Source organism: Palaemon carinicauda, chromosome 7, assembly GCF_036898095.1.
Source record: "Palaemon carinicauda isolate YSFRI2023 chromosome 7, ASM3689809v2, whole genome shotgun sequence".
NCBI classification, from domain to species: domain Eukaryota; kingdom Metazoa; phylum Arthropoda; class Malacostraca; order Decapoda; family Palaemonidae; genus Palaemon; species Palaemon carinicauda.
In genome coordinates this window covers 153,564,035-153,591,517 of record NC_090731.1, presented here as the reverse complement: position 1 = coordinate 153,591,517, position 27,483 = coordinate 153,564,035, and the positions used below count along the sequence as shown (strand labels likewise).

Genomic DNA, 27,483 nt, shown 5'->3' with positions numbered 1-27,483 from the left:
TGTAAACTGATGGTTTTTTTATACATGAATTGTTTGAATTAAGATATATGAAAAGTAATTTTTGTATTTTATTTGTATTTGATTTATATTAATGAATTCTACTTTTGCAGTACTTTTGAGAGAAATCCGAAAAGGAGAAGAAATTGTGAATCATGTCACAGCCAGTGCAGCAAGTTGTTGGTGGTCAAGTTGTTCAAGGACAGATGGTACAGGTTCAGGGTCAGGTGGTTTCTGGAACCCAAGTTGTGAACAGTGCAGGTAAATATATTCATTATTGTATGTATTACATTTTTCTTTTAAATCCGAGAGAGACTTGATATTCTAATTTTGAAGAAAATAAATGAGTTCTATTATTTCTTTAATAAACTACATACTGTAATCATCAAAACTTTAGTACATTCATTCCAATATGGAGTTCTACTATATAGGTAAATGTATATTAACTTAGCAATGTTTGTTCCTACACAAATACAAACCATTCACTCTAGTATGGGGATATAATGTTCCAGCACAGCTAGAAAACTAGCCAAAAAGTTTATAAGAGAGGAAAACAAAACACGTTGCTAGTTAATGGGGGTTAGATCAACCACCCCGCTCACCACACTCGGCTAGTGTGTTTATCCACTTATTGCTTTTGGCTCGGTAGAGAGCAGACATGCTGTCTCTCCCATTAAAACTGATTTAAAGACTGGCTATAAACTCACTCTGTTTTCTTTTTTCTGGTGTGATTCATCATATGGAGGACTATAAAGATGCAGGTTTTTCCTGGCTTCTAAGGGTGCTTTTGCGAAACTTTCATGTCAATGTACCCTTCTCCCTTGGTGCAGACGACACATGTGCGCTCGGGCATTTCCTTGTGTAGTGTTGGTAGTGGCCATTCTCCGAGTGGGAGCAGTATGGTAGGCAATGGGAGAAGAAGTCTAAAAGGGATTCTTCTCCCCCTGGGTCACCCTCAAGGTCGAAGAAGTCCCGACTTACTCCGTGTTCCCCCCCCCCCCCCCCCCCGACTTCTTGTTCAGTTTCCTCTAGAGGAAAAACGAGTAAGAATGATGACCCTTTGACTCCCGGCAACCTTTGGGTATGGAGGACCCTGTCACTTCCCCTAGTGAAGCGACAACACCCACCGCCAAAGGAGTCAATCATTTGACGTTATGTGTCAATTTTGCCCTTCCTTTTGGGGATTTTGGGTCCCCCCTCTAAGGAAAGGCTGTTGGAGGTGCTGAATTTAGGGGCACAGCAGGAGGGTACATCTGCCTCTGCAGCGGTTGGCCATGGCCACCCCCCCCCCCCCCCCCTCACAGCCTCAGGAGTAGAGTCCCTCTGGAGTGGCTCGTGCCCTTAGCCGAAGGGTCCTCCGCAACTTCTCACCCACCTGAGGAATTGCTATCAAGGTCTCTTCGGAGTTCTGGCTTGGCTTGTGATCCCCCCGAAGTGAGTATTCCAGCTGAGCATGCTCAGCATGCTGGACACTCTCAGCAACCTGAGGTTGTTCAGTGCACTGAGTTCCCTCAGCTGGAGAAACACGTTCGCACTGTTCATCAACCCTACAAGGAAGGTTGCCCTTCTTGCCAATGCAGAAGGGTTTCCTCTCTTGAGTGGTCTCCTCCTCGAGTTCCTCTTAAGCGGGCATTAGTTTTGTCTGTGCCTCGGTCCAGCTCTTCGAACCACACAGATGGTGATGCCCACCAACTGCTTGCAGTCGCTGCCTCTTGCCATCATGCCTTCAGGGCACAACAGGCCTTCACGAGTCTCGTTAGACTTAACCATTTGGGTTTGTTGCCTCAAGTCTGAATTCCATATGTGATGGAGCCAGCTTGTGCTGACATTTGCAAGTGATGGCAATATGTGTTTGCAGACAAGCCCCCAGTTTCTTGGTCTTTTCCAATAAGAGCGTGCACCTCCTCTTGTAGTAGTGTGTAAGGCAGCTCGTCAACTTCTTGCATGTTCTCTGATGAATATTCATGGCCCTGCCCACAATACTACGGCTTGTGGACAAACCAGTCCTAGTTTGGTGGGAGAGTACTGTGCATCGATGCACACTCACTCGCCACTGGCTGGCTGGCGAGGTGGGCGGGCGAGCTCCTCCCACTAATGAAGATCTGCGCGTACATGTACTTTGGATCACTCGCCAAGAGAAGCATCTGCTCATCATCGGCTCATTGATGAACACCTTGTTGGGGTTCCTGTTGCTGTTCCTTCATTTGGGAAGGACACGCCATCGTTTAAAGAGCTCATTTGGGCGGTTGAACAGGCAGTTAGCGAGCCAGTTCCAGCTCCACCATTCCAGGTCTCTACTAGGCCAATCCTTATCCCTCTTGTGGTGTTGGGTTTACCCTGTAGCAGATCACAAATTTTTAAAGTAATTTGTCTAACTATTCAAACAGAAATCCTTTTAGCTACATTTCCGCCTCAGCTTGGGTGGCAAATATTAGGTCTAAGGTCAGCGTGTGAGCTCAATGACCTGTTTTGGGAGGTAGGACTAGCTTGCCACTTTTTGTATTTATTTCAACATCAGTGTCCTGTTTCACTGAAAGTATACTGTGCTCCCATTAAATGATTCATGTTTGTATAACAAGGAAAAATAAAAATTACCTAAAAATTTGTGATCTCTATATATCCCATTGTAACAAATTTATCTAAAGAAGCCATGGAGCCTAGAAGTCTTATTCTCACCCTAACCAACATAGGCTTCAACATTTTGAACTTATGAAACTAAGAGGCAGACTAAATCCTCTCCGACAATAAAACCTGAAAAGAAGCTGTTGTTTTTAACATTCCCAGCTATAGAATCTTTTGAGCCGAAAACAGAAAAGACTTCTTTTAATTGCCCAGGGTCCTCAACCAATCCTGCAATCTGAGCAACCATACTCGTAGAACCCAGATCCTTTGCTGCACTGTACAACGAATCGCCAAATAAATGACCAATCACTCAGGTATAAAAGAACAGTTAACCCCAAAAATCCTAACCATATCGAGATAGGGGCCATCATCCTGGTGAACACATGAGGGGTTGTCTTGAGACCACAAAATATGCACTTGAATTGGTAAACCTTTGACTTGTTTACAAAATTAATTTATTTCCTCAAAATGAGATAATTCAGTTTGTGGAAATATCTGTATGAGAAGTCTATTAAAAACAGTCTATCTTTTTTTTCTATCAACCAGAATTGTTGTGAGTGTTTCTATTGAAAACTTTGTAACAACAGAAAACTTTAGGGCTGAGACATCAAGAACTGAGTTCCAACGTCCTGAAGTTTTTGGGGACCAGGAATAACATGTTGTAAAACCCCAAAGCAGGGTTTAATACCTCTTCTATCATATATTTCTCAAGAAGGTTCACAATTTCTTGTTGAAAAATCAGAGGCTTTTACTGTATAGTATTGGTAAGATAACTGATACAGATCTCTCTCTCTCTCTCTCTCTCTCTCTCTCTCTCTCTCTCTCTCTCTCTCTCTCTCTCTCTCTCTCTCTCTCTCAGAAACACGCACATAATCTATTAATCTGCAGAGCCGTTACCCGATGCTTAGCCTAACCTCATCCATGGGAAAGTCTTCCTCCAACTGGAATTCTCCCAGAAGGACCTTATTACTGTCTCCTATAAGATCTTTGATTCCTGTTGACAACTCTTCCAGAATGTCTACTAGAAAGGAATTCTGACTACTACTAGTGTAAAAAGAACTCTACAAAGGTTAGAGCTCTTGAAAAAGACCTCAAGTCATCAGTAGAGGACTGGTACCATACACAAGCCTCAAAATAAGAGTTAAAATTAATGAATATATTTGAACCTCAGAGACTGTCCATACCATTGAGGCATATATCTCTTTTCTTTTCTTTATAACAAAGCACACAAAGGCTGACACAACCTTGAAAGCCCTCTCTGAAACAGTCTTACCAAACAGGCCAGATATTCCAAAATTCAATTCAAATCCTGAAGGTCTGCAAATTTTTCCTCTAAAGCACTAGAAATAATAGCTTATTATAGAATCTGCAAAGGAAAGTATTTTAAAAACACTTCCTACTCTATTACCCACAAGCAGCATTACTTTAGTAAACCAGCTTGCAAACCCTGCATTTAAAGATTTTTGTTCATTATCAGAAATGAATGAACTAAATTTATCTTATAAGTTGTCAAGGATATGAAAATTTATATAAAAGTAAATTTATATAATAAGAAATATGTATACTACTGTATACAATGATACATTTAGCCTACCTCCTCAATTTAATGAAAACTATGGGAGCAGCCCCCAAAGGGATGTAGACTACCAGTTTTTTATCGATATGAATTGTTGGCACTTAAAAGTAAACAATTACAAATATGAGATGAATGAATTGAGTCCATGTGCAGATAAAATCATTGATATAGAAATGCATAATTCCTGATATTCATGGAAAAACGTAAAGCAAGGTAAAGACTTGGCAAATATGACTTGCAAAAAAAAAAATACTGTAGTTTCTATGTAATTTGCCAAATTAAAAGAAAACAAAGACTGAATTAATAAACACAAGTTGTACTTTTTAGATAAAAATCTGGCATACTACAGTTTATAGCTTTTCTGATGGATAAATTATTGTGCATCAAGTGTCAGCTTACAGGTATAAGTAAACTCTCTATGGGTTAATATTCCTAATTTTGACCTGAAGGACTTGTTTTGTCTCAATTTGCTATTAAACTTTTTCTAAAAAGATATATTTTGAATTTTTGAAATTTTTCTTATATTTTCATGAATACAAACTGCCATTATACATGGAGATCTATCTCTTAATCCTGCAGGCTGCTTTTTAATTGAGTAGAAGACCAAATTGCTTGGATAAATTATGTGGGTCTTCTTTATGTTATTTCACTCTTTTCTTATTAATGATGGCTGATATACTTCAATGGTTTCACCTATTTAGAATGGCTTCATTACTATAAGAGGCAACAGTTTAGTGAATGTTACAATACATGTACTAGTTTGTATAATAGGAGACATTAAATTGTTTCAGATAGTGTATAGTAAGGAGTTAATTCTTCTGAAAGCCTTCCAGGAAACGCAACTGTTGAACAGCATGTTAATATGTCTTTTTCTTGCTACTTGAAGAGATTTTGTAAACACCGGGTACTCGGAAATAATTTCCTTTCCTTTTATAGATTTTGTAGTTTTTATGTTTGCATATAAGATATTTCCTGCATCAAATTTTTTTCAACACATATTGTGTAATTGTAATGAAATTTTTTTTACTGTTATGAAAATAGTTTAATTTAACGGATTATGAATTAAAACTTCTTATATTGGCAGGTCAAGTAGTAATGTCAACGACTGCTGGATTAACTGGAATTAGCGGACAACAGATAATGACACATTTAGTTCCAAGCCAAGCACAGGTGGTACATCAAGCTTCTACTCCTGTTGGTGTTACAACCACATTAGCTTCAGCAATTCCTCAGACACAAGTAATTATTTTTTACAGTTTTATTTTTCTTATTTTATATTTAATACTTGAAAGTAGAATTGGTTAAGTATAAATATCTTACGCACCTTTGGTGAGACCATAGCATGTGAGAATTAGCTCGTAAGCCAAAGCTACACAAAGACTCGTTAGGAATTACAAATGTTATAGTAAACGATACATATGGTATGTAGATACTTGTATGAAAAATGTTGTGATCTAGGTTAAAGGTTATCGTATCCATAGCATGATGTAAACTAGTAACATCAGAAATGTCATTGTTCCCTTATTAGAATAATTACATAATTAATAAAGACACTCTAAACACTAAACATGCTGTTATAAAACAATGGTATTATAAATGCTAGTTGTTGTGTACAGTATACTCCTCTTTCATCCATTAAGTGGTGCTTGAACAGCCATTCAATTGTTATCAAGGAAGTTGGTAATGACAGAGGGTGCATGAAGGCCCCGCCAACCCGCCTGTCATAGAATAGCCACTTTTGTCTTTGGCGGCAACGAGTATTTATAAACTGTTGTGCTGCTCTTTTGATTATTGAATCTTTTACTTTTGTTTGTGACAAGTGTTTTTTTTTTATGAGCTCCCGCTTGTTAGCGAAACTTCACCGAAAGAGAAGCATGTTGTAAAGTAGATTCTGTTCCTATGAGGAGATAAACCTTTACCTTTCAAAGCCTCATGTCTTGTGTTCTTTTATAGGGGATGACTGTAAGTAGCCCCATTTTTCTCCCTCTTTTCGATCATGAAGACGATGATCTCTGGTCATAACTCTTCTTAGTGTTTGGTACAGTAGTCACTACAGTTTTCCTTGGGTGGCCGTGGCTCGATTTAGAAAAAGCTTTGTGCCCAACAATGAATTTATTCATCTGGTGTGCACACCTGACGCTGCTACTGTTCCCAATTGGGGATCCTTGCATAGTGCAGTGTCTGCAAATATTTTCATTGCTCCCTTGGTGACAAAATGCTCATTGTTGAGGTTTGTGTCATGGCGGAAGAATATGGACTTCAGTCATTATTGGTTGCCCACACCATGACTCCACTGTGACAAGTAGGAAGGATGGTTGGTAAAGGAAAGTACAGTAGAGGAAATTTTCTATTTTCTCTTCCTCCTCTCTCTATGTCAGGCACTTTTTTCTTGAGAAAAAAATAAAGAAAATAGTTGTGTTGGAAGACCTTTCTCTAAAAGTTCCTTAGGGCTTATGGTGATTGCTTTTTTTCTTTGGAAGACATTGGCAATACTCGCCTTCTAACTGGGGCCTTCAGGGTCAGTCAAATGGAATGTGGGATAGTGTTATAGTTGACTCAGTTGCACCAGATGCAGGGAAGCAGTCCTATTAAGACCAATCACCAGTAAATTACGCCATGAGAGGGTAGGGTACATATACCCCTATTTCCCATTCCTGTAATGATAAAGGACTATGACTTACGCTTGTGCACCGCTCTGTGCCAATACCAAGCTCTTGCATTTACTGGTACCTTTAGAGTTTCTTGGCAATTGCAAACCTGGTGTGACAGCCATTGGTATTTCATCAGTTGCAAGTGAACAGTTTCCCTATTTTACATGATGAAACATTTGTAAATGCTTACAAACATATAAATGAAATATTTTTTGTAGCTAAACAAATCTCATTTCTTTAAATTAAATTTCCCATTTTAACCACCTGTGAGTTCTAGGCCTAAAGAAAAAAAAATGGCCTGTCATCTGTCATTCATTAACTTCCTTGTTAATGATTCCACGTATGTTTCAGTACTTCTGAACACATAGGCTTATTTTAAAGGACTCATGTTTTTATAGCTAGGGAAAATACAGATTACTTTTAAGATTTGTTATTTGGTTTAAGTTGTTCTTTATTTTAAGGGACCAATTCTAAAAAATAATTTTATAATTGTGATGAATAGTCTGCTAATATTTTGGCATTTTCAATATTAATCTTACCCGATGATCATGTAGCTGTCAACTCTGTTGCCCGACAGAAATCTACGGTCGGGATACGCCAGCGATCGCTATACAGGTGGGGGTGTACACGACAGCGCCATCTGTGAGTAGGTACTCAAGTACTTCTTGTCAACAAGAACTCAATTTTTCCTCTGTCGTGCCACCGGCAAGACCTACTAATACGCCGTCCCTAACTGGATTTGTTTTCACAACTTTTTGGTGAAGTACACTATTCCAGTTTTGAGCTTTCGCTATGCAGGGGTTTTATCTTCATTTCAAAACTTGAACTCGTTTTGGATAGATTTAATTATGGTGACGAAGAGAGTATGGACTCTCTTTCACTTTTAAATGGCCGACCCTTCCCTTAGACGGAAGTGTTGGTGTCGAAGAGAGTATAGACTCTCTTTCACTTTAATGACCGACCCTTCCCTTAGACGGAAGTGTGTTTAGGTTTTTGGTAATTTTGCTTAACAAAGTTATAGATTTATTTTATATCTCTCCGCCATTTATAGGCCTCTTCGATTAACTTTCCATTTATTATAAACTTATAAAAATTAATTTTTATGTTTGTTTATATGCGACCTTTCCTAATAGTAGGCGGTCCTTACTTGGAACCGAAGTTAATTAACATTGAGCCCGTCATATCGTTTTTCCTGTTAAGAATTTATGCTATTTTAATTTTAATGTTTTTGAAAGAATTTCTTTGATAGTCTCGTACTGTTTTCAAAGTTGAACTAACGTTTAGTTTAGTCTCCGCAGTTGTTGACGTTCAGAACGTTCAACTTGCGCTCTATCGTTACGATAGAGAGAGAGTATTTCACGGTTTCACGTTGCAGTAAGAGTAAACCGATTCTAGCGTTTCGTTCATTCTTTCTTAGCTTAAATGGTTTTAATTCTAATAAAGGAACTTTTTATTTGGGAAACCTTTCAGTTTTTTTTTTTTTTTTTTCCTTTAACAAATAATATGTTTTAACGATATATAATTGGGCTCATCTCTCAGGTTCTAAGTCAAGAGAGAGAGAGATAGAGACGGAGGGAGAGAGAGGAGGATAAACGTTTCGTTCAAGCGGGTAACGTTGTTCTCGTTTTTTACTCTTCTCCCTAGTCGCTATAGGGGAAGAAGGTAAAACGTTTCTAGAGTTTTATTCTTGTTCCCAGGCTTTATGCGGTGAGAGATTTTAAACGTAGTTTATTTGATCTAGTGTTTAGTCTCTTTTCCAGCCACTGAATTCTTTATCTTTCATTATGTTTTTCTGTTACATTGTAAAACTGTTTTCGCAATTACTACCTTTTAATGAAGGATAGGATTGCGTGTTTCAGGTACAAACCACTTAAAGTTTCGAGTTCAGTGAAATAAGTGCAAACAGAAAATCAAAAGTGATAAAGTGATATGCGCAAAGTGTTACAGTGTTGCGTTCGAGGGTTCGTTTGTTCGTGCCAGTTGTTCACCTTGTCCGATACCTCTTACAAGCTCCCAAGCCCAGGGGAGAAGTAATGTCGAAGGACTTATGGGTTCCACAGGTCTTGATCAACGAACAAACGTTTCCCTCCGTGGTTTCGGGTGTATCTACACACGTTGCCGACGTGATCACCCCACCCACACAAAGACGAGAGAGCCCATTTATTCCTCGTCTGCGGAAGAGGTTTCTCGCAGAAACCATGGACCAAATCTTGCAGCTTTTAAGTGCAAGTCGGTCCCTTCCGCGCAAGTCCAACGGCCTAGGTGTAGCCACTGGGTCAGTTCGGACTCGCTGCAGTACGACAACTGCACACCTCCCAAGAGAGGCAAGGTGGTACCGCAACAGGCAGTAACTCCGTCTGTTGCCGCACCAGCTGTTTTAGACCCTCAGTCACAACGGACAGTAGCTCCGTTTGTTGTTGTCTTTCATAGACCCTAGTGGTCCATGCTGCAGACTATACAGTCTCAGCTTGCTCCTTCATGCAGGAGTATCGTGCTGGAAGGTTGACAATGCACCTGTTAACCTACAACCCGCCGAGGTTGTGCGCTCAGCAGATACTGCGGCTGCCTGCTCCCACACTCCACCTGTGAGAGCTCCACCTCCGATGCGCAGTCCACCCTGCCAGACGCATGTTCTTGCTGCACCATCTGCTAACATGCGTGAGCTACCGCATCAGCAGTGGGAAGGTTCTGTAGAGCTGCCGGGTTCCAGCACTATGCGGCATTCTCCGCAGCCCATGCAGCATGCTCTGCATACCTTACAGCATGCTCCGCATACCATGCAGCATGAGCCGCATACCTTACAGCATGCTCTGCATACCATACCGCATGCTCCTCAACCCACTGCAGCCCCTCCCACACACCAGCACTCTGCTTTTGTTGTTGCCAGCTCCCACACTCCGACTGCGGAGAAGGTTGACGATGCACCCGTGGGCCTACACCTCCCACGGTTGTGCGCCCGGCATGGCTTCCTGCTCTCACACTCTTGTTGTGAGAGCTCCTCCACCCATGCACAGTCAACCCTGCCAGATGTATGATGACTCCCACACACAGAGCTCTCCGTTGCCGTGCGTGAGCTACCACAAGCTGCCGTGTTTGACACGGTGTGTCAGCCTCCGCAACACACTGTGGTTACCGCCACTCGCCCGCAGCTAACTAGTCAGTCAGGAGTTGAGGCTTCCCCACACAACTTTGGTTGTTGCCAACTCACAGACTGTCAAACAGTTATCATGACGTTGCCTTCTGGTCTGCTACTTATACACCAGTGCTGTATGTCCTCACGCTCCTGTTGTGGTTGACAGTTCAGTTTTTGACAGTTCACAGACTGTCAAGCAGTTTCATAACGTTGCCTTCTGGTCTGCTGCTTTTGCACCAGTGAAACCCTCACTGAGAGAACCTAGCTTTTCTCGGATATGGTTCCTGTAGATGAGAAAGTGCTGTTCTCCCTCCTTCTGATATTCCCTTGAGGACTCTGTCATTTGGAGAGGAGCCTTAAGCTGCTTAGCCTCCTATGGACTTTAATTTAAGCATAACATGCTTCCAGGGAGGGTAAATGGTTCCGCTTCAGTCGCTAACCCCGTCTGTTGCCACACCTGCTCCCATAGACCTTGGGCTTTGTTGCAAGACATGCAGTCCAAGCTTAGTCCTTGATAGAGGATTTTTTACGGAGAAGAACCTTCTTGCCAACGACCTTCCTACCGGTTGGTTGTACGCCCTGTTGACGCTGAGGTATCCTACTCACGTCCGCCAGTTGAGATGGTTCCTCCACCGGTGCGACCCAGTGTGGGTTGCCAGTCGCACGTTGACGTTAAGCTACTCTCGGAGGTGGTTGTGGACGTTCAGTGTGTCACTGGGAAGACGTTCAACAACCAGCAGAGGTGACTTGTTGTGACGCAGTGCGGCAACCTCAGCAACCCGATAAGGGGTTGTCTGTACTACCCAGACAGTCTAGACAGTTTCGGGTTGTCGCTGTACTTCCTCGCATCCCCATGGTTGACAGTTCACAGACTGTGCAGCAGTACCATGATCTTGTGTCCGGCTCCGTCACGCATCCAAGTGCGACCGGATTCAGCGAGTCAGACGTTACCCACTCCGTTGCCGTTTCCTCATCAGTTTCGGATGAGGAACCCTCTGATGAGGACATGGCTGAACAAGAAGATCAATCCCCAGCCCTGCTATCCATCCAGAAGATGCTGAAGAAGGAATACGGCCCTGTCAGGCTGTGGATGAGTCTGGTTAGGACACTGTCATCCGTGGTGCAATTGGTGTCACTTGGAAGACTACACCTCCGTCCTCTTCGGTTTCATCTAGCTCTTCACTGGAAAAGGACAAGACGCTAGAAGCGGTCTCGATCCCGGTTTCCGGAAGATAAGTCTGGTCTAACCTGAGGAAAGGACTTTATCAACCTTTTATAGGGTCTTCCCCTGACTGTTCAGACTCCCAACCACGTTCTCTTCTCAGACGCATCGGACGTAGGCTGGGGTGCGACCTTAGGCGGTAGGGAATGCTCGGGATTATGGAACTCGAGTCAAAGGACAATGCATTTTAACTGCAAGAAGCTTCTGGCAGTACGTCTGACCTGGAAAAGCTTCAGGTCTCTCCTTCAAGACAAAGTAATGGAGGTCAACACGGACAACTCCCTGCTTTGATGTTCATCTCCTAGCAAGGAGGGACCTACTCTCTGACATGGTGCGAGTTCGCTAGTGACCTCCTCTCCTGTTCAACAGGTCTAGACTTTTCACTAGTAACAAATTTCTTCCAAGGCAACTTGAATGTCTTAGCAGTTTGTCTCAGTAGGAAGGGACAATAGTTCCAACATATTGGACCCTCCACAGAGATGTATGCAAGAGACTTTGGGTCACCTGGGGCCAGCCAACCATAGATCTCTTCGCAACCTCGATGTCCAAGAGGCTCTCAATACTTTGCTCACCTATCCCGGACCCAGCAGTGGTTCTTTTAGATGCCTTTCTACTAGATTAGTCTCATCTAGATCTATATGCATTCCCTCCGTTCTAGATTGTCAACAAGGTACTGCAGAAGTTCGCCTCTCACGATGGGACAAAGTTGACACTAGTTGCTTCCCTCTGGCCCGCGAGAGGATAACTTACCGAGGTACTTCGATGGCTAGTAGACGTTCCCAGAACTCTTCCCCTAAGGGTGGACCTGCTACGTCTGCCACACGTAAGAAGGTACTCCAAGGCCTCCACGCTCTTCGTCTCACTGCCTTCAGAGTATCGAAAGACTCTCGAGAACTAGAGGTTTCTCGAAGGAGGCAACCAGAGCGATTGTTAGAGCAAGGAGAACATCCACCCTTAGAGTCTACCAATCGAAGTGGGAATTCTTCCTAAACTGGTGCAAGTCAGTATCCGTATCCTCGACCAGTACCTCTGTAACTCAAATAGCTGACTTCCTCTTATATCTGAGAAAAGAGCGATCTCTTTCAGCTCCCACTTTCAAGGGTTACAGAAGCATGCTGGCATCAGTCTTCCGTCACAGAGGCTTAGATCTTTCCAACAATAAAGATCTACAGGACCTCCTTAAGTCTTTTGAGACCACGAAGGAGCGTCGTTTGGTTACACCTGGTTGGAATTTAGACGTGGTTCTAAGATTCCTTATGTTAGACAGGTTCGAATCACTTCAATCAGCCTCCCTGAAAGATCTCACCTTTAAGACTCTTTTCCTGATATGCTTAACCACAGCTAAAAAGAGTCAGTGAGATTCATGCCTTCAGCAAGAACATCGGATTTTCATCCGAAACGGCTACATGTTCTACATCTTGGTTTTCTAGCCGAAAAATATTTAACTTTTATTACATTCAACTTTTATGATTTTAATTGAATACTCTTTTATTTTTTATTTTATTTTATCTTTTATTTTTGTATACATAAATTAAATGTTACCGGCGTCAATGACCTCAGATGTCAGGATGCCTGAAAACTTTAAATCAATCAATCAATCTCGGCCTTGACCAATATCGTTCGTTATTCCAAACTTATCGTATGGTTGGAAATGAACTAGAAAGAGTATTATGTCCTGTAGAGCTCTTAAGTTCTATTTTAAAAACCTTTACGAGGCCCGTCTGAAGCTTTATGGTGTTCAGTTAAGAATTCATCTTTGCCTATGTCAGAGAATTCTTTATCCTATTATTTTCAGACTGTTAATACGAGAAGCTCATTCCCTTCTGAATGAGGAAGACCAAGCTTGGCTGAAGGTAAGGACACACGAAGTTAGAGCTATCACAACTTCCGTGACCTTTTAATAAAATAGATCTCTGCAAAATATTTTCGACGCAACCTCTTGGAAAAGCTAATCAGTGTTCGCGTCTTTTATCTTAAGGATGTCCAGTCTCTTTACGAGAACTGCTACACTCTGGGACCATTCGTAGCAACGAGTGCAGTAGTGGTGGGGGCTCCACCACTACAATTCCCTAATTCCAGAACCTTTTTAATCTTTCTCTTGAAATATTTCTGGGTTGTCCGGAAGGCTAAGAAGCCTTCCGCATCCTGGTTGATTTGGCGGGTGGTCAAATTCTTTCTTGAGAAGCGCCTAGATTAGAGGTTGTGATGAGGTCCTTTAGTATGGGTTGCAGCCCTTCATACTTCAGCACCTAGGAGTCGCTCAGCATCCTAAGAGGATCGCTAGGCTCAGTAAGGAAGACGAACTTAAGAAGGCAGAGTAATGGTTCAAGTCGACTTCCTTACCAGGTACTTATTTATTTTATGTTTGTTATTTTGAATAACGGCTAAAATAAGATACGGGATACTTAGCTTCTTTGTTAACATGTATGCTGGTCTCCACCCACCACCCTGGGTGTGAATCAGCTACATGATCATCGGGTAAGATTAATATTGAAAAATGTTATTTTCATTAGTAAAATAAATTTTTGAATATACTTACCCGATGATCATGAATTTAAGGACCCGCCCTTCCTCCCCATAGAGAACCAGTGGACCGAGGAGAAAATTGAGTTCTTGTTGACAAGAAGTACTTGAGTACCTACTCACAGATGGCGCTGTTGTGTACACCCCCACCTGTATAGCGATCGCTGGCGTATCCCGACCGTAGATTTCTGTCAGGCAACAGAGTTGACAGCTACATGATCATCGGGTAAGTATATTCAAAAATTTATTTTACTAATGAAAATAACATTTTTTAGCAGGTTGTAAGTGGTCAAAATGTAGTTCAGCAAGTTGTGCAAGGACAACAGATTCAAGCTGTCAGTAATCATGTTGGCCAAACAAATATGGTGGCAGCTGGTACAGCTACTCAAGTGAAACCTCCTGTACAAAACCAGTCTGTTCCAGCACCAGATGCCTCAATAAATACTTCAACTGATACCCCTCCGGTGAGTAACATTTTTTTTAATAATTTTTTGTTGTGATATTTAGTATTCCAGATGATACTGGTAAAATAGATTTTCCTTGCAAACCTGTTAATTATAATTAGCACTTTTTCTTGCAAAAAAATACTTGGATTCATCTGTGTCTGGTAGAATAAGTGAAGAAAAAAGGGAGCTGGCTGATAGCTTAACACTCCCACATTCGTAGTCAATTCCATTCTTCATTCTTTGTTTATCTGGTCAATGATTAGTGAAAAGGCAGTATGGTAGAGAGGAAAGAACACATTTTGTATGAACATTTTTTTAATTATAAAATGAAATAGATTTATTCATATCAAGCCAATTTGTTAGAATTAACCCAAATTTTAATTGAACTGGATAAATTAAGTTGCTGAAATCAACTTGAATCAAATTATCTTAAATCCACTAAAGAGTCTTCTGGAATGGATAAAAAGTCAGATTTTACAACTATTCACAATACTGAATGTAAGGAAAAATGTCATTGTGCTTACTACTACAGACCCATAAAAAAATGTAGCAAGAATATTGTATAGCAATAGATAACTTTTGGGAGTAACTATTTAGCAAAAGATAACCTTATTTGTTCCAACACAGATACAAACCTTCGCTATTTATTAGGGTATTACTTTCGTCAACGCTAAAAACCAGCCAAGACAATTTTAGTGAGGGATAATTACCCCATCCGCTAGTTAGCGGGAGGGGGATGGGGTAGACTAGCTACCCCGCTCACTCACACCTGTTGGTTGAGTAGCCACTTTTACTTTTGGCTCGGTAGAGTGTAGACGTGCCGTCTCTCTCCCGTTAACAAACTGCCTTGACTTTGTTACTTTTCCTTTTTCTTTTGTGTGTTGGTGTGTGTATGGTTATTGTCCCGCTATGCGGACATGTCCTGGGATTGAGGGCCGCCGCTGCGGCACCATCATGTCGTCCTTGGATACAGACCCACATCCTTTATGCCCGGCTTGCCAGGGAACTCAGTGTTCGCGGGACAACATCTGTTCCGAGTGTAGGAAGTGGCCTGCCTCCCAGTGGGAGAGGTTTGCGCGTAAGAAGAAGAAGAAGTCTAAACGCGAATCTTCGCTTTCGGGGTCTTCCTCGAAATCGAAGAAATCGCGGGCTTCTGCTTCCTCTACGCCCAAATCTCTGCCCGAAGCTAATCCTCGACCAGGCCCTTCCGGGGTATGGTCGAGCAGTAGCGTAGGGCTTGTGACTTCAGGTCAACCCCGGGGGATAGACGAGGATGACGACTCCCCTAGTGAGTCGGCTCCTCTTCCCCCAGCGAGCGCCTGTTCCTTGCCAGACCATAGGTCTGGTTCCAACGCCGAGGAGTTAGTTAACCCACCAGGGGCGGTGGCAGGGCTCTCTCCAAGGCGGGCTTCCCCCTCAGGGGAACATATCTCTCGTTCACGAGAGAAGTTTGCCTCTGTGCATTGGCAATCTCCTTACACTTTAGGTTCTCCTCCAGAGGCGGAGAGAGAACCTTGTTCTCCTTCAGGCGAATTTTCCTCCCCTGCGAAGGATTTATCTGTCGATCCTAATCAGTCTCCCCCTCAGGCGGAGTCTGTTGTACGTTCCTCTCCGGAGGTTCGTAGAGTGGAGGGGTGGGTAACAACCCCCCCACCCCGGCCGTTCTCCTCCGTCTTTTTGAACCTGCTGGTTCTCCTCACGTTGACCCTTCGGGGTCTCATAACAATCACCCTTCGGGCTGGCGTGATCGTGAGTCTTCGGGCTCTAGTCATGTTGATCCCGCGGGTTCTCATGACTGCAGGAGTCCTCGGGTCTCCGTTGCACTGAACCTTGGGGCTCTTGCAACTTGAAACCTTTGGGTTTCTGTTCGCTGAACCCTCGGGCTCTCGTAACGACGGTAACATTGAACCTCCGGGTTCTTTTACCGTCAGTCACGTCGATCCTTCGGTATCTCGTGACAGAGGAACCTCGATTCCTCGTTATGCTGATCCTTCGGAGTCTCGTAACCTGAGTTACGCTGAATCCTTGGGCTCTCGTAACTCTAGTCGCGCTGACACCTCGGTGTTTCGTGACAGAAAAACTCCGGTTTCTCGTTGCGTTGCTCCTTCAAGTTCGCGCAACACAGTTCACTCTGAACTTTCGGGTTCTCGTGACCAGAGTCATTCTTATTATGACAGAGAGTTTTTAAACTTTCTTTGTGTTGATCATTCGCGTTCACACAACACAAGCTATCGTGAACCTTCAGGTGAGTGTAGCAGTGAGTTCCCTCAACAGCCTGAGAGCTCTCGCGCGCACGACCGCCTTGGCGCGTGCAAACAAAATGACGATCATGGCGCGCAGGTTCATTCTATGGCGCTCCATATGCACGAACAGCCTATTGCTCGCCATGCGCGCGAACATCCTGTTGGGCACCATGCGCGCGAACAACACACTGCGCGCGAGAAACTTTGTGTGCCAGGTGCGCGAACAACCTCATGCGCTCAAGGAGCGCGAAAAAGGTGCGCTCAATCGGGAGAGGCACGCGCGCGAGCTCCCTTCCGCCTATCAACAGTTCGGCGCAAGAGCGCACGACCATCTTGGCGCTCACAATCAGTCTTTCGAGCCCCTTGGACCTCAACAGAGACAACGGTCGCCTGTGCGACCGAGCCCAGATCCTATCCCTAAGGGTAGGCCTGTGTCTATCTTGCCTGTAGGGAAGGCTTCATCAGACAAGAGGGTTAGGGAACCTGCCCAGGTTCCTAAACCCAGGGAGTAGTCCTTTCCTTTCCCGTGGCTTAGCAACTTATTTAATGTAATGCGCCAAGCCATGAAGGGAGTCGTTCCCCGCTCCCAATCCTTAGGTGATACACCTAGGATTCCCTTGTCGCCTCCTCTCTTCCCGCGTATATACCGCACTATGCACCAAAAAAGGCCTTTCAACCTAAAGCTCCACAAATAGAGCCCAACTACAAAGAATGCATATATAATGCCAGGGGTTGGTGCAGATATTGGGATAATTGCAGGTTTACTCACAAAAATAAGTATGAAGGCGAAAGAACAAATATTATGGAAAAGTTGGATTTTTTAATGGCAGAATTCCGAGAAATGAAGAAAAGAACATCATATCAGAACAGGAAGGAAGCATGGGAGAATCCATATTATTACCAATATTAAATAATGGAAATGAAACACAAACCATAATAGTGATGAATGCACAGGGTTTAGTCACGAGTAACTCTAAAAGGAAAATAGAGTTCCTAGAAGAACTAACCCAAATTGAAAAAATAGATATATTAAATATAAGTGAAACATGGTATTCCCAAGAGACTGGCAGTGATGACCAGATAAAGGGTTTCCAAACTTATAGATCAGACAGAAAAAATAGGAATCAAGGGGGAACCGCAATATATGGAAGAGACATAAATCAAGGAAAAGTCTGTGAAAAATACAGCAACACAGAATGTGAATTGATTGCGGTAGAATTTGAATTTGAAAAACTAGTGAATATTGTAGTTTACAGACCCCCAAATACTAAGGAGTTTGACATAATAATAGAAAAAATAGATGATATATGTAGAAACCATAAAGACTGGAATATACTCCTATCCGGAGATTTTAACTTTCCTTTCGTGGATTCGAAAGAACGGATAGAAGAAAGTGGTTGTATGTATACATATAAAAAAGATAGTAATAGTAGCGCAGAAGATAAGAGGCAATTTGAAAAGCTTCAAGATATGCTATTAGAACATAATATGCAACAAATAAACCACATTCCAACAAGAAAGGAAAATGTCCTAGATCTAGTATTTGTGAATGAGGTGAATTATGTTAAAGAAATAATAGTGTATAACACGGGAATTTCAGACCACAATGTCATAGAATTGATAGTTCATTCCAAAGCAAGTGATCACAGAATTAATAAAAGCACAAAACTTTGGGAAGGATATGGAAAATATAACTTTTACAGTAAGAATATAAAATGGTCAGAAATAAATGAAGAACTGAATAAAGAATGGAAAAATGTATTTATAAGTGATAATATACAGGTAAATACGGACATACTGTACAAAATACTGGAGGAAATTGTTGAAAAATATGTTCCTAAAAAAAACAATAAACATAAGACGTGCATACCAAGAGACAGAAGGATCTTATTTCAGAAAATTAGAAAGTGGAAGAAAAATCTTGCAAAAGAAAAAAATGTGTGGAAAATGAGAGAAATAAAATGTAAGATAGAAAATGCAGAACAAAAGATTATACAGTCGAAAGAAAATGAAAAAAGGGACTTAGAAGAAAGGACACTTCAAAATATAAAAAGAAACCCCAAAGTACTTTACTCCTATGCAAAAAGGATGAATAAAAGGAGAATAGAAATAGGCCCTCTAAGAATTGAAGGACGGCTAACGAATGAAAAAAGGAAATATGCAACATATTGGCAGAAAAATATAAGAGTGAGTTCACGCCAAGAATTGCGAATGAGAATAATGAAACAGAAATGAGAGAAGAAAATGTCGAATATCTAACGGATATAGATATTAATGAAGCAGATATTGTCACGGCTATAAACGAAATTAAAAATGGATCGGCAGCCGGACCAGATGGAGTTCCAGCGATTTTGTTAAAAGAAAATGCAAACACTATCGCGAAGCCGCTTGCAATACTGCTAAGACAGAGTATAGATATGAGCGAGATATATGTTAAACATAAATTAGCTTATATAACCCCTATCTTCAAAAGTGGATCAAGACTAGAGGCAAGCAATTATAGACCTGTTAGTCTAACATCACATATTATGAAAGTGTATGAGAGGGTAATAAAAAAGAAAATAATGAACCATTTGGTCAAAAATAATTTGTTTAATATGGGTCAACACGGTTTCGTACCTGGAAAAAGTACACAGACCCAACTGATAGCACACTATGAAAACATATACAATAATATGATAAATGAAAAAGACACAGATGTGATCTATCTAGATTTTGCAAAAGCCTTTGCCAAGGTAGACCATAACATATTGGAGAAAAAAATGAGAAAGCATAATATTGTGGGAAAGATAGGAAAATGGGTAAAAGAATTCCTGCAAAACAGAAAACAGATAGTGGTTGCAAATGACGAGAAATCAGATGAAGCCCAGGTAATATCTGGTGTGCCCCAAGGTACGGTATTAGCTGCACTGCTATTTGTTATTATGATCTCAGACATAGACTGTGATGTTGAAAACTCCGTAGTGAGAAGTTTCGCCGATGACACAAAAATAAGTAGAGAAATTACTTGTGATGAAGATAGGAACTCACTACAAAGAGATCTAAACAAAATATATGAATGGGCGGAGATAAATAGGATGGTATTTAACTCCGATAAATTCGAATCAATAAATTATGGAAACAGAGAAGGAATGGTGTATGCATACAAGGGACCTAATAATGAAACAATCACAAACAAGGAAGCAATTAAAGACCTTGGTGTAATTTTAAATAGGAATATGTTATGCAACGACCAAATAGCAACACTGTTGGCTAAATGTAAAGCAAAAATGGGAATGTTATTCAGACACTTTAAAACAAGAAAAGCTGAACACATGATAATGCTTTACAAAACTTATGTGCGTAGTACACTCGAGTACTGCAATGTGATATGGTACCCACACTACCAAAAGGATATTGCGCAAATAGAGAGTGTACAAAGGTCCTATACTGCTAGAATAGAAGAAGTTAAAGACCTTGACTACTGGGAAAGACTGCAATTTTTAAAACTATACAGTCTAGAAAGGAGAAGAGAACGCTACCTGATAATACAAGCATGGAAGCAAATAGAAGGAATTGCTGAAAACATCATGGAGCTTAAAATATCAGAAAGAGCAAGCCGAGGTAGATTAATAGTGCCAAAAAGCATTCCAGGTAAACTGAGAAAGGCGCACAGGACATTAATCCACGACGCACCAGCATCGATAATGCAGCGACTATTTAATGTGCTGCCAGCTCATCTAAGAAACATATCAGGAGTGAGCGTAGATGTGTTTAAGAATCAGCTCGATAAATACCTAAGATGCATCCCAGACCATCCAAGACTGGAAGATGCAAAATACACCGGAAGATGCATTAGCAACTCTCTGGTGGATATACGAGGTGCCTCACACTGAGGGACCTGGGGGAACCCAAACAAAAAATAAGGCAAGGTAAGGCAAGGGGTCCTCTCCTCCCTCCGATCCTAGGAGGAGGTCGGAAGTTCTCGCACAGGCGGGCCCCTCAAGCAAGGGGAGACGATCATCCCCTCGCAAAAGACCTCTGGAGGAGATTAGGCATGAACCTCAGGGTAGCCCCCTGCAGTTCAAGAGGCTACAGGCCAGGCCAAAGGGGGAAAGGAAAATTATTCGTCCTTCAGCCCCCAAGGAGGATAGGGTTACTTACTATGGAGACTCCTCCCCTTCTTTACCGGTCGAGATAGTGTCTAATGAGGCACGATCTGCGACCGGACGGGATTCACCCCGTACGGCAATGGACTTACATTCCACCCGTAAGCCAACGGAAACCTCTAGGCCCTTGGGGACAGGATCTCCGGCCTTGTAGGAGGGAACCAAAGGATTTGTTCACCATCCCCAAATCCTCGGCCAGGCTTCCTTCCTCACTGCCTCCCAGGCAGCCGGAAGCAAGCACCTCCCCGGTAGTCTCCCTATCCCCAGTCTATACAGTTGACGACTTCGACCCACACCTGGGCTCCTATGGATGAGAGCTTGGACATGGAAGGGCAGTGTGATCTCGAGGACGACGCTCTGCCAGCAGCCGCTAGCTCTAAGCTTACAGAGGATGAGAGGAAGGAATTGGAGCACGCCTTCTGGCAGGTCCTAGCCTGCATCCGTTCCATCAATGGACTTCCAGATCCATCGGCAGCCCCTCTAGATGGAAAAGAAACGGTCCTTGACCAGTTCTATGGCACTCAGAAACCTCATAGGACCAGTGCAACTTTGCCCTGGTCAAAGGGGTTGAAGAGTGCCAAACAGAAGGCTGTGTCCCAGGCAACTGGTTCCTCCTCTTCTCTCCGCTCCAACTCATCCTCCAAGCTCTTACCTCCTCCGTGTGTGTTTCAGAGGAGGTACTACGAGATCCTCGGAGAATCTCTTCCAACGCTGCCTCTCGACCACTCTATAGAGGCACTCTCGAAGGCCACCCCCTTCGAGAAACTTATGGGACTTCCTGTCTCCTTTTTGGCCTCTGAAATCCTAAACCAGGAGAAGGTGGCGAAGTACGCCATGCAGGCTGCTTTGTGGCTGGATTTCTGGTTAGGCTCCTTAAGACAACTGATGCGGTCTAAAGACCTGTCTCGGGAGTCCTCCAGGAAGGCTATGGAGACTTTCCTTTTGTCCGGCCTTCGGGCCATCGAGTTCCTCTCTCATCAGGTAGTGAACCTTTGGGCCAACACTATCCTGAAGAGGAGAGATGCCGTCATAGGCAAGCTCTATAAACATCTCCCTCAGCCCGAAGTAGCGAGTCTGATAAATGCTCCTTTCGTGGGCAATTCTTTGTTCCATCCCGAGGATGTCGAGTGGGTGGCAGAGAGGGGGAGGAAGTCCAGTCAGGACTCCCTCATCTAAAAGGTCTTAACAGCTAGACCTTACCCCTCTCAGCCACAGCGGAAAGCACAGCAGAACCCGCAGCCAAAAAGGGCTTGAGACCCAAAACAGCACGGTAAAAAGGGTGCAAAGCAGGCCTTTCGCAGAAAAAAGTCCTTCCGTGGAGGAAAGGGTAAGAGGGGATCTGGCCGAGGCTGGTCCCAATAAGACAGGCAATCCTCCCATTTGTCCACCTGTGTGGGGATGCCTGCAAAGCCGCTGGCAGAGGTGGCTTTACCACGGGGCCGAACCCTGGACGGTCGAGGTGATTCGTTCAGGGTATCGTATCCCGTTCACGCTCTCTCTTCCTCCACTGACTCGAATGCCGATTCCATTGAACTCCTGTGCGAAGGGATCCGCACAGGAGTTTGCCCTCAGGGCAGAAGTCCAGTCCATGTTGGAGAAGGACGCTCTCCAAGAGGTCCTCGAAGGGTCCCCAGGCTTCTACAGTCGACTCTTTCTTGTGTAAAAGGCGTCTGGAGGCTGGAAACCAGTCATCGACCTCTAAGCCCTGAACAGGTTTGTCGAACAGACACTTTTCAGGATGGAGACGGCCGACACAGTCAAACAAGCGATAAGACCTCAAGACTTTATGTGCACTCTAGATCTGAAGGACGCATACTTCCATATCCCAATTCACCGATCTTACAGGAAGTATCTGAGATTCATGTTCAATGGGAAGCATTACCAGTTCAGGGTACTGTGTTTCGATCTTTCCACAGCACCCCAGGTATTCACGAGAGTATTCGCCCTAGTATCATCTTTGGCTCACAGAGTCGGCATCTGTCTCCTAAGATACTTGGACGACTGGCTGATTCTGGCAGACTCGGAGGCGGCCCTTCTCCGCCACTGAGACGAGCTTCTAAGGTTTTGCCAGGATCTGGGGATCGTGGTAAACCTCGAGAAGTCTCAATTGCTCCCCTCTCAAGAACTGGTATACCTAGGCATGCGATTAGACACCCTAAGGCACAAAGCGTTTCCATCAGACGAAAGGATCCAGAGACTGAGGGAGATAGCACAGGTCTTTCTCAGTCGGGAAGAGCTCCCGGAGTAGTATTGGCTTCGCCTTCTCGGTCACCTCTCTTCCCTGATCCGACTGGTCCCCAACAGTCGCCTCAGGAGGAGATCCCTCCAGTGGCGACTAAAATCCCAGTGGAACCAGCACTCCGATTCTCGGGATCACCTAGTCCGCATAGGGCTTGAGGAACAGTCGGACCTCAGGTGTTGGCTGGCGGAGCCGAACCTCTGCAAAGGGGTCGATCTTCTCATCTCTTCCCCGGAATTGATGCTGTTTTCGGATGCATCAAAAGAAGGGTTGGGGGCTCACGTGCTGCACCATTACATCTCCGGCCAATGGTCCGAATCAGAAAGGTACTAGCACATATATCTCTTAGAGGTGAGGGCAGCCTTTCTGGCCTTCAAAGAGTTCCACCAGGTCCTGGCGGGGCACTCCGTGGTGCTGATGAACGACAACACCACGGTAGTAGCTTGTCCAAGCAAACAGGGCGGTACCTTTTCGCAGCAGCTGTGCCATCTTGCAGTAGAGATACTCAGATGGGCAGAAGACAACTCGGTGACCCTATCAGCTCGCTTCATTCCGGGCAAGCGGAATGTGCTAGCAGACAAGCTGAGCAGAGCTACTCAGATAGTAGGCACTGAGTGGTCTTTGAATCCTCTGATAACCAACAAAGTCCTGACTTTGTTGGGTTCCCCGACTGTGGATCTATTCGCAACGGCCCTGAATTTCAGGTTCCCGTTGTACTGCTCCCCAGTCCCAGATCCCCAAGCTCTTTGGCAAGATGCTTTTCAACAACGGTGGATAAACCTGGACGCTTACGCGTTTCCCCCGTTCTGTCTGATGAGAAAAGTCCTCAACCAGGTACGAGCAAGCAACAACTTGCAAATGACCCTCATAGCTCCGCTATGGCATCATGCAGAATAGTTCCCGGATCTTCTGCATCTCCTCACGGAGATCCCAAGGGAACTTCCTCCACAACACGATCTCCTCAAACAACCACATGCCAACATCTTTCACAGAGCCGTAGCCTCGCTTCGACTTTACACTTGGAGACTATCCAGCACCTCCTCACACAGAGAGGCTTTTCGCAACCGGTTGCGAAAAGAATGGCTGGACACCTCAGGAGATCCACAGAGGCAGTCTACCAGGCAAAGTGGTCAGTTTTCTGTGGTTGGTGTCGTGGAAGGGGTATCTCTCCCCTCGATGCCTCTGTTCCAACTATAGCGGAGTTTCTTGTTTACCTTCGGGAAGGAAAGCTTCTCTCGGTCCCGGCAGTCAAAGGCTACCGCTCAGCCTTGAGTCTCGCCTTTAGATTGAAAGGAGTCGATATTTCCTCCTCGTTGGAACTTTCTTTACTCATACAGTGATACCTCTGGATACGAAAGTTTCTGCTTACGAAAAATTCAGGGTACGAAAAGCGATACAAAGATTTTTATGCCCCAGTATACGAAAAAAATTTCAGGATACGAAAAGCTTACGAGATCCCAACTCGTCGCCGAGAGCACAGTACCCTTTTTTTCAGGGTATCAACCCTTAATTTAGGTGTACAGGTAACAATACACCTTCACTGATCCAAATGCTTTACATACAGTACCATAACTTTTATACAGTAGTAAAGAAAACGGACCGTTTTCTTAGGGCTTGGAGGGGATAACTAGGCTATAACTACATTATTGAATAATCTCATGGTGGTGTCTGGAATGGATTAGGCTGTTTTTAATGGTTGGGTTAATTATTGAATGATAGAAATGGCTGCATTGCATGTTTATTACTACAGCTCAGCGTGTTTATGAAAGAAAAGGTGTCTTTTTATAAGGCTAGGAACGGATTAGGCTATTTACATGTAAAACGCGACTCAGGATACGAAAAAATCAGCATACGAAACCGTATCCTGAACGGATTACTTTCGTATGTTGAGGCATCACTGTACGCAGGTACGAACTTATTTGCCCCCAGGCAGAGCTAAGACCTCCCCCTTAGAACGTGGTTTGGATCCTCAGGTCTCTGAGGGGCTTCCCCTATGAACCACTACGCCAGGCCTCAGATTGCTACCTCACGTGGAAGACAGTGTTCCTGCTCGCTTTGGTTTCGGCCAAGAGAGTCAGCGAACTTCATGGTCTATCTGCTGATGTCTCCCACTCTAGGAGATGGGGGGAAGTAATCCTCAACTTCGTCCCTGAGTTTGTAGCTAAGACTCAAAATCAGGGTGTGCCGGGCTCCAGGTTCGGCCCATTTCGGATAGAGAGTCATCGTTCTGTAACCAAAGATCCAGACCAACTGTTACTATGTCCAGTGAGGAGTCTGAGGTGTTACTTGAAAAGAACAGCAAAACCTCGCCCCCGTGTACGAGCACTTTTTGTCAGCACGGGGAAGGTCAAGAGGAGGGTCACGAGGAATACTATTTCCTCCTGGATAAGGAAAGTAATTGAATACGCTCTATATCCAGATCCTCCTCTGTCCAACCGACCCAGAGCTCATGACGTCAGAGGCATTGCAACGTCTCTGGCGTTCAAGAAAAATTTTTCTGTGGCACAGGTATTGCAAGCGGGCGCGTGGAAGTGTCAGACGACCTTCACCGCCCACTACCTGAAAGACGTAACCCACAGGAGCATGGAAACCTTCTCCATTGGTCTTGTGGTGGCCGCACAGCAAGTGATCTAATGCCTCAGGCTCCTTGATGGACAAGTAGCAGAGGGTTGAGGGCTGAGGTTACCCGGGTTAGTCTAGGGTGAATGAAAAGAATGTCTGGCTCACTTCTTTCTTTCTCCTTCTCCCCCCCTGGGGAAATAGCTCCGCAAGACCGAACCATAGCTGACCTCACCCCTCTGCAGGTAAGAATCATTTCCCTTGTGCATCCTGGGTATGAATGAATACTTTGTTACGTCTTTAATACCTCTTGAGGGAGGGTATTGGATGTCTTAGAATCCTCGAGTTCCTACATGAAGATAAGCCACGAGTCTCTCTCACACAAGCTTCTGCAGGCCGCTATCAGTGAGTTACCTTGTAACTACTTTGATTTTAGCGAGGGTAGGGTTCCCTCTACTATCGATCACAGATCGAAATAGAGAGGACCCCGGGTCATGACCAAGGCCAGTTGGTAAGGACATCCTCCCTCCTAAGAGTAAGTCACCCTAATAAATAGCGAAGGTTTGTATCTGTCGGAACAAATAACAAATTTTTAAATAATTTGTATTTTTCCTAACATACAAACCTGAAGCTATTTATACAAATTGGCCCGCCAACCTGTCCCCCTAGAAGTCCTGCCAGAAAGCAAAAGTGGTTACTGAACCGACAGGTGTCATTGAGCGGGGTAACTAGTCTACTCCAACCCCCTCCCGCTAACTAGCGGATGGGGTAATTATCCCTCACTAAAATTATGCCCCCTGTGGCCGCGGGAGCATAAAAACAAGAATAGTGCCAACGTTATCCCTGCGTGTCGTAAGAGGCGACTAAAAGGGACGGGACGAGGGGGTTAGGAACCCCCTCTCCTGTATCTACATCCTGTGAGACATCGACAAAGAGATGGAGCTGGGGGGAGAGTGACTGCTCCCCGCACTCTAGTTTTGGGGTGTTTGAATGTGCGTGGATGTAGTACGATAGAGAGTAAAAGATGTGAAATTGGAAGTATGTTTAGGAATAGAAGGATGGATGTATTAGCCTTGTGTGAGACGAAGATAAAAGGAAAGGGTGAAGTGATGTTTAGTGAAATGTCTGGTAGAGTGTCTGGGATTGAAAGGGGAAGAGCGAGAGAGGGTGTGGCTTTATTGCTGAGTGAATGGATGACAGGTAAAGTAGTGGAATGGAAGGAGATATCATCTAGGTTAATGTGGGTAAGGGTTAGGTTGGGTAGGGAATGTTGGGCGTTTGTCAGTGCGTATGGGCCAGGTAGTGAGAAAAGTGAAGAAAAGCGGAATGAGTTCTGGAATGAATTAACTAGGTGTGTAGAAGGACTGGGTAGAAGGAATTATGTAGTTGTCATGGGTGACTTAAATGCTAGAGTGGGTGCTGGAGAGGTAGAAGGTGTCATTGGGAAGTATGGTGTACCAGGTGAAAATGAGTGGTGAGAGACTGGTAGATATGTGTGTTGAGCAAGAGATGGTGATAAGTAATAGCTTTTTCAAAAAGAAAGATAAAAATAAGTATACATGGGTAAGAGTGGCAAATGGAAGAGTAGTAGAAAGGGCATTAATGGATTGTGTGTTGATAACTAAAAGAATGTTTGGAAGATTGAAAGACGTGCACGTGTTTAGGGGTATGGCTAACGGTATGTCTGATCATTTTTTGGTGGAAGGAAAATTAGTTGTAGCAAAAGAATGGGGGAATAGAGTAGGTGGATGTAAAAGGGAGGTAGTGAGGGTTGAAGAGCTAATAAAACCGGGGGTAAAAAGTAAATATCAGGAAAGGTTGAAAATGATATATGACGAAGTGAAAGTAAGAGAAACTGGCAATTTAGAGGAGGAGTGGAAGTTAGTAAAAGAAAATTTTGTTGGGATTGCAAGTGATGTGTGTGGAAAGAAGGTTGATGGAGGCAGCATGAGGAAGGGCAGTGAATGGTGGAATGAAGGAGTGAAGGTAAAAGTGGAAGAGAAAAAGAGGGCTTTTGAAGATTGGCTGCAGAGTAATAGTATAGAGAAGTATGAAAAATATAAAGAGAAAAATGTGGAAGTAAAGTGCAAGGTACGTGAGGCAAAGAGGGCAGCTGACCTGAGG

The 27,483-nt window shown here is 43.7% G+C and overlaps 1 protein-coding gene across 2 annotated transcripts in view; it reads left to right on the top strand.

The window, feature by feature from the left end:
* Positions 1 to 27,483, top strand: part of Taf12 (TATA-box binding protein associated factor 12) — a 109,260-nt gene that overhangs the window by 68,247 nt on the left and 13,530 nt on the right. Inside the window, exons 2-4 of one of the 2 annotated variants that reach the window (XM_068376986.1) lie at positions 111 to 258; positions 5,280 to 5,434; positions 14,003 to 14,188. In XM_068376986.1, coding sequence (XP_068233087.1) covers positions 153 to 258; positions 5,280 to 5,434; positions 14,003 to 14,188 — 447 coding nt within the window. In that variant the 5' untranslated portion in view covers positions 111 to 152. Of the gene's footprint in view, positions 1 to 110; positions 259 to 5,279; positions 5,435 to 13,999; positions 14,189 to 27,483 lie in introns of both variants that reach the window. The other variant, XM_068376985.1, reaches the window with a different exon arrangement.